Raw genomic sequence first — 14195 nt, forward strand, 5'->3', positions numbered from 1 at the left:
GGAAGCTGCCGCACATGCGCTGTTTAAGTGGAGAGCTGCGCTGCACTTGAACGTTGCCTTCATGAACTCCTCCTAAGCTCAAATATCATAATAAGCATTCAACACAAACGCATTTGGTGGGGTCAGTGACAATCCTCCAAGTATCCGGGGCTACTCTTGAAAACGTGAAGGTTAAGTGATATGTTGACGCCCTCTGCTGGTGGTGTTCCTGGCTCAGCGCAGAATGGCCCATAACATGCTGCATTGTTGTAGGGTGGCGGGGCCAATACGCAGTTGATATCACACTAAACTTTGTCCATTTATTGTTGCGTACAACAAAACATCCTGATAAAAAAAAAGCCGATAATAACTAGAATATCACCTATGCTTTTAAATGTATGTAATATTCATTTAAGACTGTATGTAAAATAACAAAACCAAAAAACACATTTGCTAGTTTCTCCAGACGTAATTTACTTGCGCTCTCCTGGTAAAGTTTGTGTTTCTGATTGTACCTGAAGGCAGCAAAAGAGCCTGCCCCCGGCGTTGATGTCACAGTCCCCTCCTATATCATCACGCCTCTACTATGATGTCAGTGCAAATGTATCTATGCATGTTTAAATCAGCAGCTAAAGCCAGAAACACAGAGGATGTCAAATCTTGCTGGAGAGTGAGATTTGCTGCAGTGATTTGGTGCAATATTTGTTGCACCAAGTGGGTTTGTCAATGGTTGATAAATTATTTAGTAATGCTTTATAAATGATCAACAATAAGTTATTAATAATGATAACAATTAAGTAGCCAGGATATATTAAATGAATTAACTGTTAATAAAGGGCATGTGTACATCTGGCTAGTTTAGTCCTCTGTGCTACAATGGTCCAATTTGGTATAATTTTAAAATCCTTTTAATGTCTGGTGTGAAACTTCATGAATGTTCTCCTCCCCAACTGGAGCAGCAGTGAATGTGTGTGTGGCTGTGAGTTGGCACAGCACTAAAACTTGTTTATGTAAGACTGAGGGTCTGACAGATGAATACACACCTCGATGTGATTCTACATCAACATTTCTGTTGGCATATAACCATGTGGTAAAGTTATAAATATGAAGCTTAAAAAAAGAATATCAAAATGTTTGTTCCACAGATAGAACCAGCGTAACCACCTTCAACTGCTGTGTCACTCAGCTCTGTGCTATATTTAACAGCACATCCAATATTATTTCTGGTGTTTTTCATCTTTTTGGTGTAAAAGCATCAAGTGATTGTTGTGAGACAGCGCCGAACACATGGGGTCATTAGGTGCACTGCATAGCTTCAAACACAATACTGTTATTATTATCTTAAAACAGGCTGGAAGTTTTAAAGAGCAGTGTAGCCTATCAGATTGACATTTACTCAGTTTATTTATAAAATCAAATGGTGTAGACCTGGCTCAGTGAATTTCAAAATGCAGTGTGTAGGAAGAGATACAAAATAGTACAATAGTCAACCATCACTGACATTTCTATACAGGATGATTAAGATAACAACATTCTCTACATTTGAGCAAGTATCTTTGAGGAAGAAAATACAAAAAAGAAAACTCCTTTAGACAACACTACCTGATAAAGGGAGTGGGAGAGTTATGGCTCCCAAAGGACTGTGCCCAAAGTAGAGTGGGGCAACCCAGTGAAACATACAAGTATAGCAGACGTGCCACATCCCAGTCTCTCAGGACATCTTTACACCGCGACGACTCAAAAGTTAAAAGGCACCACACAATACAAGTCACAAGGAGATTTTGCCACACATTTGTAATGCTGTAACCGACAAACTTTAAGGCGGATGTCATGTGCAAAAAACATCTTGAATATGTGTCACATGTACTGCTCAGTGTCCTCTCTGGTGAAGTGTGCTTTGATTCTTTCCTTTACTGCTGACCTTGTTAAAAAATATTTGAAATGTGAAAGATTTAAAGAATGATTGCATTATCACTATGTTGCTTGGTATCACAGGCATATTCCAGGCTTCCAGGTGTGGCAAGTGAAGAGGGGGAGTGTTGGGAGGAGGCCGCACTGTGGATTTTAGTTCCTGTAGCTTTTCCGTCCCTCGCCCTCCTTGAGGAAGGTCCATATGAGAGTGTTCACGATATCAGGCTGGTCCTGCTGCAGCCAGTGACTGGCCCCGGAAATGATGTTGAGACGGAAATGATTCCTGATGTAAAGGCGGCATGCCTCTGCCATTTCCTGCTCCAAAAACGTGTCGCGCTCGCCCCACAGCAGCAGCACCGGAGACCTGACATGGTTCTGGCTCAGAGGGAGGGAGCTATGGAGAGAAAGGAGAAAAGAACCTCAGCTGATCAAAAAAAAAAAAAGTTGTATGAGAGACTAAAATAGAATTTACATTGTTATATAATTACTTTCTTTTTAACTCCACTGACTTTACTTTTCCTACTATGATAAGTCAGAACTTCTGCTGTGGAACAGGCCTACTGATTTCATAATCTGTCTTTCATCCCTCTCTAGATCTAAGTTGGCATTGTGTATGGAAAAAAAGGGGAAAACAAAGGAATTAATTCGTTTGGCAGATGCCTTCTGTACTTGTCTGACCCTGCTATACTTTTATCGGCTGCTAAATGATCAAAGAACAACTTATCTCTTGGTTAGGCTTTTAATCAGAACCAAGAGCCCCTTTATTCTGGCCCACTGTGCTTTAGAATTGATTTTAAGATTTTACTGATTACTTTTAAGTCTCTTCGTGGTCTCTCTCCTGCTATATCTCTGACCTTTCAGTACACGACGCGCCAGTTTGTACTTTGAGATCCTCGAGCAGAAGTCTTTTATCTGTTCCTGAAACCCAGATGAAAACTAAAGGGGACAGAGTGTCTGTAGTCAGGGCCCTGAGGCTCTGGGACAATCCGCCCGAGGAAATCAGGTCGCCTGACTCAGTAATCTCTTTTAAGTCCCCTCTTAAGACATACTTTTATCAGGGAGCCTTTCCAGATTTTACTTGTGTTTTAACATTTATATGAACTGCCTCCTTTAATCTCCTTTAAAAAACTTTCAATGCTCTAAAAATAAAGATGATTATTATTGTATTATTATGCTGATAAAGAAGTGGTCCCTTGTCAGGATTCAAACCAGGCATGTGCCGGTTACGTACACCCCTGACACCTCATCTTCATATTTTGGACTTTTGGAGTCTACAACTTTTCAATCTCTGCCAGGTGTATAAACATTTTGACATATTCCACCTCTCTCTTCCAAGTTTCTGGCATTTTCACCAACTTAAAAAAAAAATCATATATAAAAACTACATAAAAAGGAGGATGGAAATCACATACAGTATGTAAAGAATTCTCTCTTGAATAGATACTTTATGAATTGCTGATTTATGTCTGTGTGCTGGAAACTGCCCTAGTCTCTAGCACTCAGGACAGGATAGGTGGATATATATAACATAGATGGATGGATATATAACATAGATGGATGGACGGATGGATGGATGTTGCTGTGTTTTTATCTATTTTTGTGTCCCTAGTGCCTAGGTGCAGTATGCTCTTGTGGAGAGACTAATTGGGCATGGGTCAGTGATATTTCTTTTACGTAAGCATATAAAAGCTATTCTGAGACAACTCATTGCTTGAGAAGGGAGCAGTAAGGGAGCAGATGGCATGTTCAGCCATGCATGTACAGTTCACATGTCAGAAATGCATGCACTGAGATCTTCTTTGATCTGATTTGTGTTGATCACTCTCGGCCAGCTAGTTAGACTGACATGTAAGAATCAACGTGTACGTAAATACAAATATTTGACAGAGAGAGATGCTTCGTTTTCTGCTCCTTCAGAGTTCTGACAGTAGATGGCACTACTAAATTTGCATTAAATGATGTACCTGTATATGCACCAGGCTTAGAATATAACAAAGTATTTGGTACACATCACATATAACTGAAGTGATTTTGTTATTCCACTCTACAATAACCAACCAGGACCAAACACAGATACTGCCTAAGCAGCTAAAAGTGCCATAGTAACAGGGAAATGATCTCTGATGGTAACAGCATACTTCCTCCAATAACTACTTTACATTTTATATCTTATATATGACTAGTATTACTATATCATTAAATATTTTTAATATTCCCCACCTGAAGACATTCCTGTAATAGTTGAGGGCTCCAGTCAAAGCTCCCGGCTGTGAGAGTGCGTACAGATAGGCCTCCAGGTCCTCCTGCAGTAAGCCACCGGCCTTTCCTCCCAATCCCTGTGCTGCGGCTGGTGAACAAGGCCTTCAGAGCCTGCAGCAGAGACAGCAACAAATGCTGGGGTAAATTTATGTGACTGGTACAATCTGATCTAGAAAACATTCACAGGAGGACGCCCATATCATTGAAATCTGAGTCAGAAAAGGAACTTCAGTGGTGAAATCAACTCTCATGACCTTCAGCCACAGCTCTGGCTCCCTGACTTACTGCTGGCTCAACAACAATAAATACTGAGCTTCCACTTCTGGAAATTCCAGCAGAGGCATATGGGAACATTATGTAATCTTACATTCAATCAGTTTTTACATTAACTAAAATGTAAAAAATGCCTTGCAAAGCTTGATTATTACAAGAGGGGGTCATTTAGATTTAGTTAGCTTAGTTTAGTTTAGCTTAGCATAAAGACTGGAAACAGAGGGAAGCAGCTAGCCCCACTCTGTCCACATGTAACAAAATCCACATAGCAGTACCTCTAAAGCTCATTAAGTAACACATTATATCCTGTTTGTTTGATTTGTGCAAAATGTAAAATGATAAGTAATGGTTTTGCTGATTTTTTTTTTTTTGTCCTCGTTATGCTAAGCTAACTCTCTCCGGGCTGTAACCTTACATTTCATAGATAGCTTACTACATGAAAGTAATATGGCTATGATATGATCTTGTCATCTAATTCTTCATTTAGCATGAGTAAACTGACAGAAAAAAATTCTGTTTGTATCCCAGATTTAAGGGGGGTATTTGTAGTTTCTGCCACTGTACATGGTTTCTTATTAGAAACAAGGAAACAAATAAAATTGTGAATTTGGTGATTATCATTTGCGTTTCAGCCACTGGTGCGTTAACAAGGGTTTAGAATACCTGAGTCACTACTGATAAGTGATAACACTGGCCAGCAGAGCTGGGGCTAACTGGTTAGCATGCTAAGTTCAGTAGCACAAATGAATGGTGATGAAACTAAAAGTAAAACATTTCCATTTCTTTCCACTGCTGGCTACAACTCTTGGTGAGTAATGAAGTTTGCGATGGTAAAACTTACAAATAGCTCCTTTAAAGATATACTAAAACCCATAAAAATGAACTGTGCTTTTAGAAGAAAATTGTGCATTTACCTTCACATGTTAACAAAATTGATGACAAATCTTAAATATCATAAATGAGAGTACTAAATTTGAATGGCATATTTTTAAAATAAGCAACAGTAAAGCCAAGGCAATCAACAACTACTACCTCATGTTTAAAAAAAAAATAAAGAGTTAACAAAAATGTCAGCCTATGATCTGGTAATAATCTATGATTTCACATCTCCCACCAGATTAATTGCTCATCTTGTTTACAACAAATAACCTCTTTCAAAGCAGTCTGTTTTTGAGTTTGTGCTGATGCTAAGTCTAAAAATAGACTGACACTGTAATAACATGCAATATACACCAACCCGCATGCATGCCTGCACACACAACACACACAGAGACACAAACTCATGCACAACCTTGACCTTGAAACCGCTTAAGCCCACACATTAACAGACCACCTTGAAATCATTGATGGAGAGCATGAGTTCTGGGAAGCGGGGCAGCTGGAAGAAAAAGAAATGACTGGATTTCAGCAGCTGGCTCGGGTGACGCAGAGCGTAATCTGGGAAAAAGGAGAAGAGAGGAGAGGAGAGGTTAGAAAAGTTCAGTTGTTCGATAGTAATTAAAGACATAGTTTGCACACACTGCAGGGTTGTGGATGTGATAACTCTCAATGCCTCTCTGTCTGCACCAGTTAAACCAGCTGCTCCAGCTTCATATTAGCCTCCTGTAATTAGCTTCTCATCATCTCCCCCTTAAGGCAGAAGAGGACTTGCCAGATGGATGCAAACATGGAACTGAAGTAATAATACTCCCTAATTAATGATAATAATTGCAGTAATAATCCAGGAGCCAAACCAGAGACTCTCTAATTACTACAAAGAAAATTGGTTTTCCTTCACAATAAAAAGAATAATGTCTGAGGATTTGTCTGTTTGCACATAGTGAAATCACACCTGTGAATACAGAAGGATGGGGACAGTTGAGGACGATGAGTTTCGTGACCATCTCTGGGTAGTGAATGGCGAACAGCCACGCTATGGTCCCGCCCCAGTCGTGGCCCACCAGGCAGCATCTGTTGTAGCCCTTGGAAGAAAAGCAAATGCATATTAGACAGTTTTGTGATAGGAGCTGAATGTTCAGCTGATGCTTTGCTGTTTCTGAACAAAGCATGTCAGTGCTTAAAATCAATACCGTTCCCACTTGATTATTGCTGGCTTCCTCCCTTGACGACATTTACACCCATCAAGAGGATGTATTTCATGACATACAGCCAAATGCAGATCAAGGTCAGGACATCCGTCTGAGGGATTCTGATCACATTACTGCTCCAGTCCCAACAAACTAATCCCCTTACCTATGCTAGCACCATTTACACCCACTGGTATGAATCATCTCAGCACTGATATCACATTAGCTTTAACAGATTTTGTCATATAAGCTAAATCTGGGAGCCCCTTTTGGAAAATGACAGAGGACCACGACTGTTTCTGCTGCCAGTCTTACTGTGTTTGCGGTGAGCACTCATACTTGTTACCAAAATAAGAGAAGGGGAAACTTGCTTGACATGCATGGTTAAAGGCCAAACCTCTGATTGGTGTTGCACCATTAGCAGACTGTGAATGTAGACTGCAACGTAAACCATGTGGGATCTTAACAGTTGGTGTAAAATGGGCTCTGTAGTCCAATCACAGATCAGAGTACAGCAGTTATCATATGATCAGCCTCCTACTTCCACTGAAATGACTAACGTGTGAGACATTTGCACAGCAATATGCATTATTGAACGCTTAGCTCCTAAAAGCCTGTTAAGAAATAATTAACAGTGATAGCTGGAACAAGAAGCTACAAAACATCAAACTAAAAAGCACTCTGTAAGAGAATGTAAATATTTTATCACAGATGTGTTCAAAAGCTGCTTGAGAATATTTACATATTTGTATTATATTTGCTTCTGCGCTGGACTTTCACTGGGTTAACGTTATGAAACATACACCTGAGGCGTTATGTAACGTTGCACTATGGACTATTTTTCTAATAACAATGGATCAAATGAGTATGTGTAATATGAAAGGTGTTAGGTGTAGCAATGAACACCCAAAGAATCACAAATCAGTTCTATAGAGCATTTAGTGTCAGTTTCAGTTTTGGTTGTGTTTTGGTTTTATGACCCACAACTTTATTGTTCTGGTTGAGTCTCACTGCTCTCATCAACATTGTTTCTACATGCAGCAGTTAGCAGTGAAAAAGTGCTGATGAACAGATGCTCTAATGTGCCACATGTACAGCACAAAACAACTTATCAAGTTAGCAACTATCTGCTGAACACAGTGGAGCATTTAGCAGAAGAAGCAAGAAGCAGATATTTCTAAACAAAAACAGTGTTTATACTGGCATTAATATTGGACTGTCATTAGTGACAAGGCTAATATCACTCCATGTTTGCTTGCTAGGTGATAATATGTGTTCACAGCCTCTTCTCCTGCTTCCAAATTATCAAACCTTTTTTTTTTTTTGCTTCCTTATAACTGTTTATGTCTGAGAAAGATGCCAGACGAGTAATTCCACTTTATTAACTTGAGCATCTTTGTTTTCTCTGACCAGTCAGGTTTCTTGGTTCATCTGACTTAATTTTAGACCTATATCTGTGTTTCTATATCTACTCCTACAGTAAAATGTCATAAAGATGGTAAAAAAAACCCAATGATATTAAGACACATGTTATAATAACCATACTTTTCTTTAACACTGAACAAATGAGTGAGTCAGTGTCTCAGTGTTAAAACTCCTCAAAGTCTATACAGAAAAACGTGAACATCTGAATTATTTGAAGTTTCTTGTAATTAGCTGAAACAGTAACTTTAACACACATGAATATGAAGTGACAGGTGTGAAGGAGAGGACAAAGATAGAACTTCCAGACACTATCTACTGAATACAGAATCTTCACTCCCACACATTTCAATGCTAAGACAGGCTTTCATACAGTAGGTAACTATTGCTAAAATGACAGTGAGACTGTGATATTCTGGCCAGTAAAAGCATAAAACTGTCATTCTGGCCAGATAATTATTATTATTATGCTGGTGTGTGCAGACAGCCTCAGGCTAGCTTCCTGCTAGTGTTAGCATGCAGTCAGCAGGCTGTGGGCTCTGTATCTGCACAATGTCCCATGTTCAGTAAGAATGAGTCACAGGAAGTTTGTCATGCCATGCTGCAGGCCCGAGGGCTGTCCACAGCTTAAGACTGATAAACAAGTTATTTTTGACTCAAGACTGTCAAAACAGCGTCCCCTCTACAAAGTTATTTCAGATTACAGACACATAGTTCTCCTGTATTCTCTCACCTAAGTACTCCACGATATCCTTGACATCTGTAACCAGGTACTCGAAGCGGTAACTCTCAGTAGAGAGCGGCAAGTCAGACTCCCCGTAGCCCCGCATGTCGATGGCCACCACACGGAATTCACTCTTGAACTCACGCAGCTGGTAGCGCCAGGAGAACCTGAGGGACACCAACAGATGCAAAGATTACTTATTTTCCTAATTTCTTCTAATTACTGTCACACTTAAAACAGACAGTCCTCAATTTGTCCCCCTAAGTCCTACATTCCCCATAATGCTATTCAATAGTGTCTGACATCTCTGTTTAAAATTCTGAATCTCCAAGCCCAAACATAAATAACCCTGATGACATCATTAGGGGTATTTCCCTTAGAGTTATACCCAACACTTTATATAACTGTTCACTGGCTGAGTAGTATTCCCATTACAATTTAAACTGAGCTTAATATGTAAAATCGGTGGAATACCCCTTTAAAAGTGCCCTTTAGTATCCCTTAAAAGTCTTACGCTGTACAAATTTGAGGCAGTTACGAATTAACTTCACAAACTTTTTTCTAAAGCACTCAGCTTTCTTTCCAGCTGAGTGAAGGTCACTTCAGTATAATAGAAGCTGTTCTAAATTCTAATCCGTCCACTGATCATGTGGACCTAGATGACTTCCTAATTGAAGATCTTGTCTGCTGTAGAGGCTCGCCATCATGAAATTCCCCTCCTCCTCCTCCTCCTCCTCCTCCTCCTCCTCCTCACTCCTCTGCTGTGCGAGGGGGAGCAAAATGCAGAGCCCTGGCTGTGATTCTGATGAGTCAGGATAAGATCCCTGCAATGAACCTTCAGATCTTGGAATACAGATGAGGTTTAAAGCAAAGTAAGCCCCTCGGACCCCTGCACCCTCCCTATGACACATGCATACTCTCTCTTCCTGCTCATCTCTAAGAGGGAATTAGCACATTTCAAGAAGGTGTTAGGAAGTTCTTTCCAACCATCTCACTCTCAGCACAGTTCATTATTCCTGTGAAGAATGCAGCAAGTGAAGCAGAAAGAACTCCCCTCTACTATTAATCAATCCCTGTCTTGTCTGCAGCTTAGATAGTATGTTAGAGATACGGACAGGCTTACAGCTCTTGACAACCTCTTTGGCCCCAATCCAGGAGCAACGCTCAACGCCATTTTTCATTTCATATCAGGGCTAAGAGATCCTGAAGGCTTTCGACCCTTTCCCCCCCGATGGCAAATCATGTATGTGAATGAGGACTCCTTGCTGGTGTGGATTTGTTTTTGCAGCCCAGGAGCCAGGCAGCGCAGCTGAAACATTAGAGCTGAGGAATCCTCACAGTCAGGGGAAATTTTAGAGAGGTGACCGATGAAACAAACCCGCAGCAACTAAACAAAATATAATCATGTCTGGTTCTCTGCTGCTGCTGAGTGCAGTAAATGTAAATGCCCCCCACCCTGACTTCTTTTTGACCTACCAGAACTCAGGGAAGCCGTGTAAAAACAGCATGAGTGGCTTTCCTCTCTCTCCAGCAGCAACATAGTGAAATCTAAGGCCAGACTCCTGGGTGGGAAGAAAACACAGGTGTTAACACAGAAACGTCACGCTGATAGTCCCATCCAAAGTCACTTAGTGGACACAGTAGAACAAGTCAGTGTGTTTAAATGACTCAGTTGGTGGTATCATTTACACAGTGTCACTTTGACTATGCCTGTTTTGTTTGGTACAATAGGTTGACAGCTAAACATACAAATACAAATTGCAGGTGATGCTAAATATTCTATTTGTTATAATCAGTTTGGAGGTGCAGGGCAGCTGCCTGCACAGCTCAGGGGCACTGAATCATGTAGATATGAGCAGTTTTTTTCATACTGGTGTTGAAACACTCCTTCAATAAATATGAAGTTGACAAAAACAAGAGGAACTTCTGGAGACCAGGTCAGAGCTTATTTATGGAGTAAGGTGGCAGGTTACTAATGAAACTGCACTTGAGCTATTAATCTGTTTTTGTTGTATTTTAGCATATCGCTGAGGATACTCATTTTCTGGTACAGTTTGTACTGATGTAGGTTTAGTTTTAAGACCACATTGGTCAATTTTATGTCACATCCTTTATGTCTATCTTTTAACACTTGGAACCATGCTGGAAATACGTGTTCTCACTTTAACATGCTATTTGTAGAATCAGGGTAGAATCACAAGTCATCTTTATCTTAGTCTCGTAAGTGCATCATGTATGATCCCAACAAAGTCAAAAATGGGCTGGAGCTGATTCATTGCTCTCATAAAAACTCATTTAGGACTGAAAAGCAACCAAACAATAGCATAGTTCTATGATCCTACAAGAAAACATAGGGTCTGTATGTTTTAAAATGTGGTGGAATGTAACTAAGAAGATTTACTCAAGTACTCAAGTACTTGAATATAGTTTTGATGTAACAGTACATTACCTGAATATTTCCATTTTCTGTTACTTTGCGCTGCTGCTTCACAACATATCAGAGGGAAATACTGCACTTTTTAGGCCACTACTTTTACACGTCACTTACAGTTATTACTTTGGAGATAAAGATTTGACACAGAGGAGAAATGATCAATTTGTTAGACATGATGCACTGTTATAGATCAAACTGCCCAACATGCTACAAGCTACAACTTTTAAATGCTTCTGACATACTAATGCATAAGTATAATCTGGTATTATAATGTATAAAACAAACAGGGACAATGACAGTTCTGTTGCATAATGAGTGCTTCTACTTCTGATACTCGTATTTTGCTGCTACTTCTGTGCTTTTGTTAAAGTAAGACTCTATAGCCTGTGTAGTACTGCAGTACTGTACTGTAGTGTTGCTACTTTTGTGGATAATTTTCCTTCCACTGACAGTATATGCGTTGGTTAATAGACTTTTGTGACAGACATGCCTTGGTATTTAATTGCATAATCTTGAACACAGGTTGTTAGTTGGAGGCTGGCAGCCCGCCGCTGATACTCTTGCATGTGGAGACGTGAGGCGGAGGAGCTGTTCTTTCAGCACCACCTGAGCGCAGCGCCAGCAAACCGTGGTTTCACCGAAAACGTCTCAGAAAATAAACAGACGCCTCTTGATTTTGCTCAAAGATCAGGCCTGTTTGGCTTTTTTTCACGACGCGACACCAAGGAAAGGTGCTGTAGCAATTTCCATATGAACATCCTTGCATGTAAGAGAGACACTCTCTCTCTCACACATACACACAATGGGCTTTTTCCCTTACAGAGACCAGACACCTCTCATGTCCGAGTGCATGTGTGTGTGCGTGTGTGTGTCTTACCTTGATCCTAACATAACAGTGGGTTCCCAAGGACGTGTCATTCAGACAAGCCGGAGGAGTTTCACGAATCACCCATTGGAAGGTTGTTGTCGGCCTTAAGATGATGTTCCACCAAAGTTTCAGGAGGGCTACGATGGTGCAAAGAGCACAATAACCGTATATCAATGACCAATACCCCAAAACTCTGATTTTCTGCGCAAGTCTGATTAGAAATAATAGCAAGTTGTGGAGCACTCTCGCCATCTTTACATTGCCGCAGGAAATCAATCCAGATCACGTTACCTATTGATTTTGTTCTGTTAATTGGTCGTTTCTGTTTAAATACTGCTCTGACAATTCCGTTGTTTCGTTACCAGCGCATACGCACGACTGTCTGAAGGGAGGATCCCAGCAAACGGCTGAATGGGACGGTGGCAAGAGCATCACGTCAGATTTCACGCTTGCGTGTGACAGCAGTGGTTGTTTAGCAGGAGACGGTGTTGTTGACTATACAAGGCAAGTCCGAAATCAAGCCAAAAAAAAAAAAAAAAAAGCCCGTCGATGCAGAGCTTTACACTGATTTCAGCACAGCTAAGAGGCGCTGTTATGCACAGCGAAACCCTGAAAATCACTGCAAAGCACCGGAGCTTCATTCCGGTGTTATGGCAACACTGGAGCCTATTAAAAAGACAGCATGCACATGTTCACAGTTATATCACTGTTCATCAATGGAATAATTCTAGTTATTTTTAATGATCTCACCAGCCTATCCATATAATAACTAGCTGTTACGCGACTTAGTTAGCAGCGCATTGATATTTTAATAAGCTGTAATGCGGTCACAGGTGTCCATTGCCAGGTGCTGTGTGAGCCACACACTGTGGACCAGGTCAATTATATGAGGAAACACAACTCGAGCCAAGATAACACACATAATAAACCAGTTAGCCATCATCAGATTAGCCTAATCCCTCACGTGACTGCATGTAACAGATTAAAACCTTTAAACTCTTTAGAGCTGAAATATGAACGCCCAAAATGTTATTAGCCAAGTCACAAAAAATCAGTAATACTTACTTAAATATTTTTAATGGAAAGTCAAAAGAACTAAACAAAAATCAAAAACAAAATCTTTTTATTTCTTTCCCTACCACCATCTTATAAAAATAATCACGTATTAAAACTTAATTGCTGTTCTGTGCATCTTTCACTCTTCAACTCAATTTATTTTATTTGTCTTGAATCACATTATTTTGCTTTTCATCCAAACGAAGTGGAGGTGAAAGTACAGAGCATTTCTTTTCTAGTCTATTTTAATTGTTTAACCAACTGTGTTACTTATTTATGTATTTAGTTATATTTACTATATTTTGTCAGGTTTGGGGCTCTATACAGAATAAATAAATTTTACTTGCAGTAAAATTAAAATATCATGCAACCCCATAGGCTATACATCAATGTCAGTATTCGTAAACCCACTTGACATACAACAGGAGACATGCCCACTTAGAATACAATTATGATGCCAATTGTGTACCAACACGCTGTTCTATTTATAAAGCAGGAGCAGAACCAACAATTCAAAAACAATGATGGCTGTTGTGCATTAAACAACAGCTAAATGGCTGGACACAAATGAATTGCTATGACATGGAAAAATGAAAATCCACACCTTTTACTTCCAAGTGGTAAAAGTGCAAAGTCTCATATGGCCTCTGACAAAATGAGGTTGAATTTCATCTTAAAGAGTTATTTTAAACAAGTTAAACAATATTTTGCAACCATCTCAGCACCACTATTAGTGTGACAGGTTATGATGTAAATTGTTTAAGTATTGGCTTCAACAGCTTTGTATATGAAAACCAAAGCAGCTGTTAGCTATGGTTGAAATTGAGAACAGTACCACTACAGTCATCATAAATGCCCACGTCCCAAACAAATGAATGAAACCTAAAACTACATTTATCTAAAATATGAGACACACTGATGAGAAATATTTTTCACGATCCCACAAAGTTCCTCACCTTTACTTATCACCTGCTGCTGTCCTCCTCTCCCGGAGTAAGGTGTAAATTATATGGTCCCAACAGAGCCCTGATCTTAACATCACAGAGTCAGTCTAGGATTACAAAGAGACAGAAACAGTTGAGACAGCCCAAAACCACAGAACTGATTCCAAACAACCTACCTGCAAAGTACCTTGAAAAACCATGGGCAAGCGAAGGAGAATTGGTGCTCCTTTAAAGGCACAGGGTGGTCACACCAAATACT

The 14195-nt window shown here is 40.0% G+C and overlaps 1 protein-coding gene across 1 annotated transcript; it reads right to left on the bottom strand.

Annotated features, from left to right (window-relative positions):
- Window positions 1–1364: 1364 nt before the first annotated feature.
- ephx4 (epoxide hydrolase 4) lies at window positions 1365–12447 on the bottom strand. Its single transcript, XM_051077314.1, is given in 8 exon segments — window positions 1365–2284; window positions 4111–4193; window positions 4195–4260; window positions 5756–5859; window positions 6254–6383; window positions 8621–8801; window positions 10111–10196; window positions 11946–12447. Coding segments are annotated over 8 exon segments (1134 nt in total). The 5' UTR covers window positions 12189–12447; the 3' UTR covers window positions 1365–2043.
- Window positions 12448–14195: the final 1748 nt, after the last annotated feature.

This window comes from Lates calcarifer, linkage group LG17 (assembly GCF_001640805.2).
Source record: "Lates calcarifer isolate ASB-BC8 linkage group LG17, TLL_Latcal_v3, whole genome shotgun sequence".
Taxonomy (NCBI): Eukaryota; Metazoa; Chordata; class Actinopteri; family Centropomidae; genus Lates; species Lates calcarifer.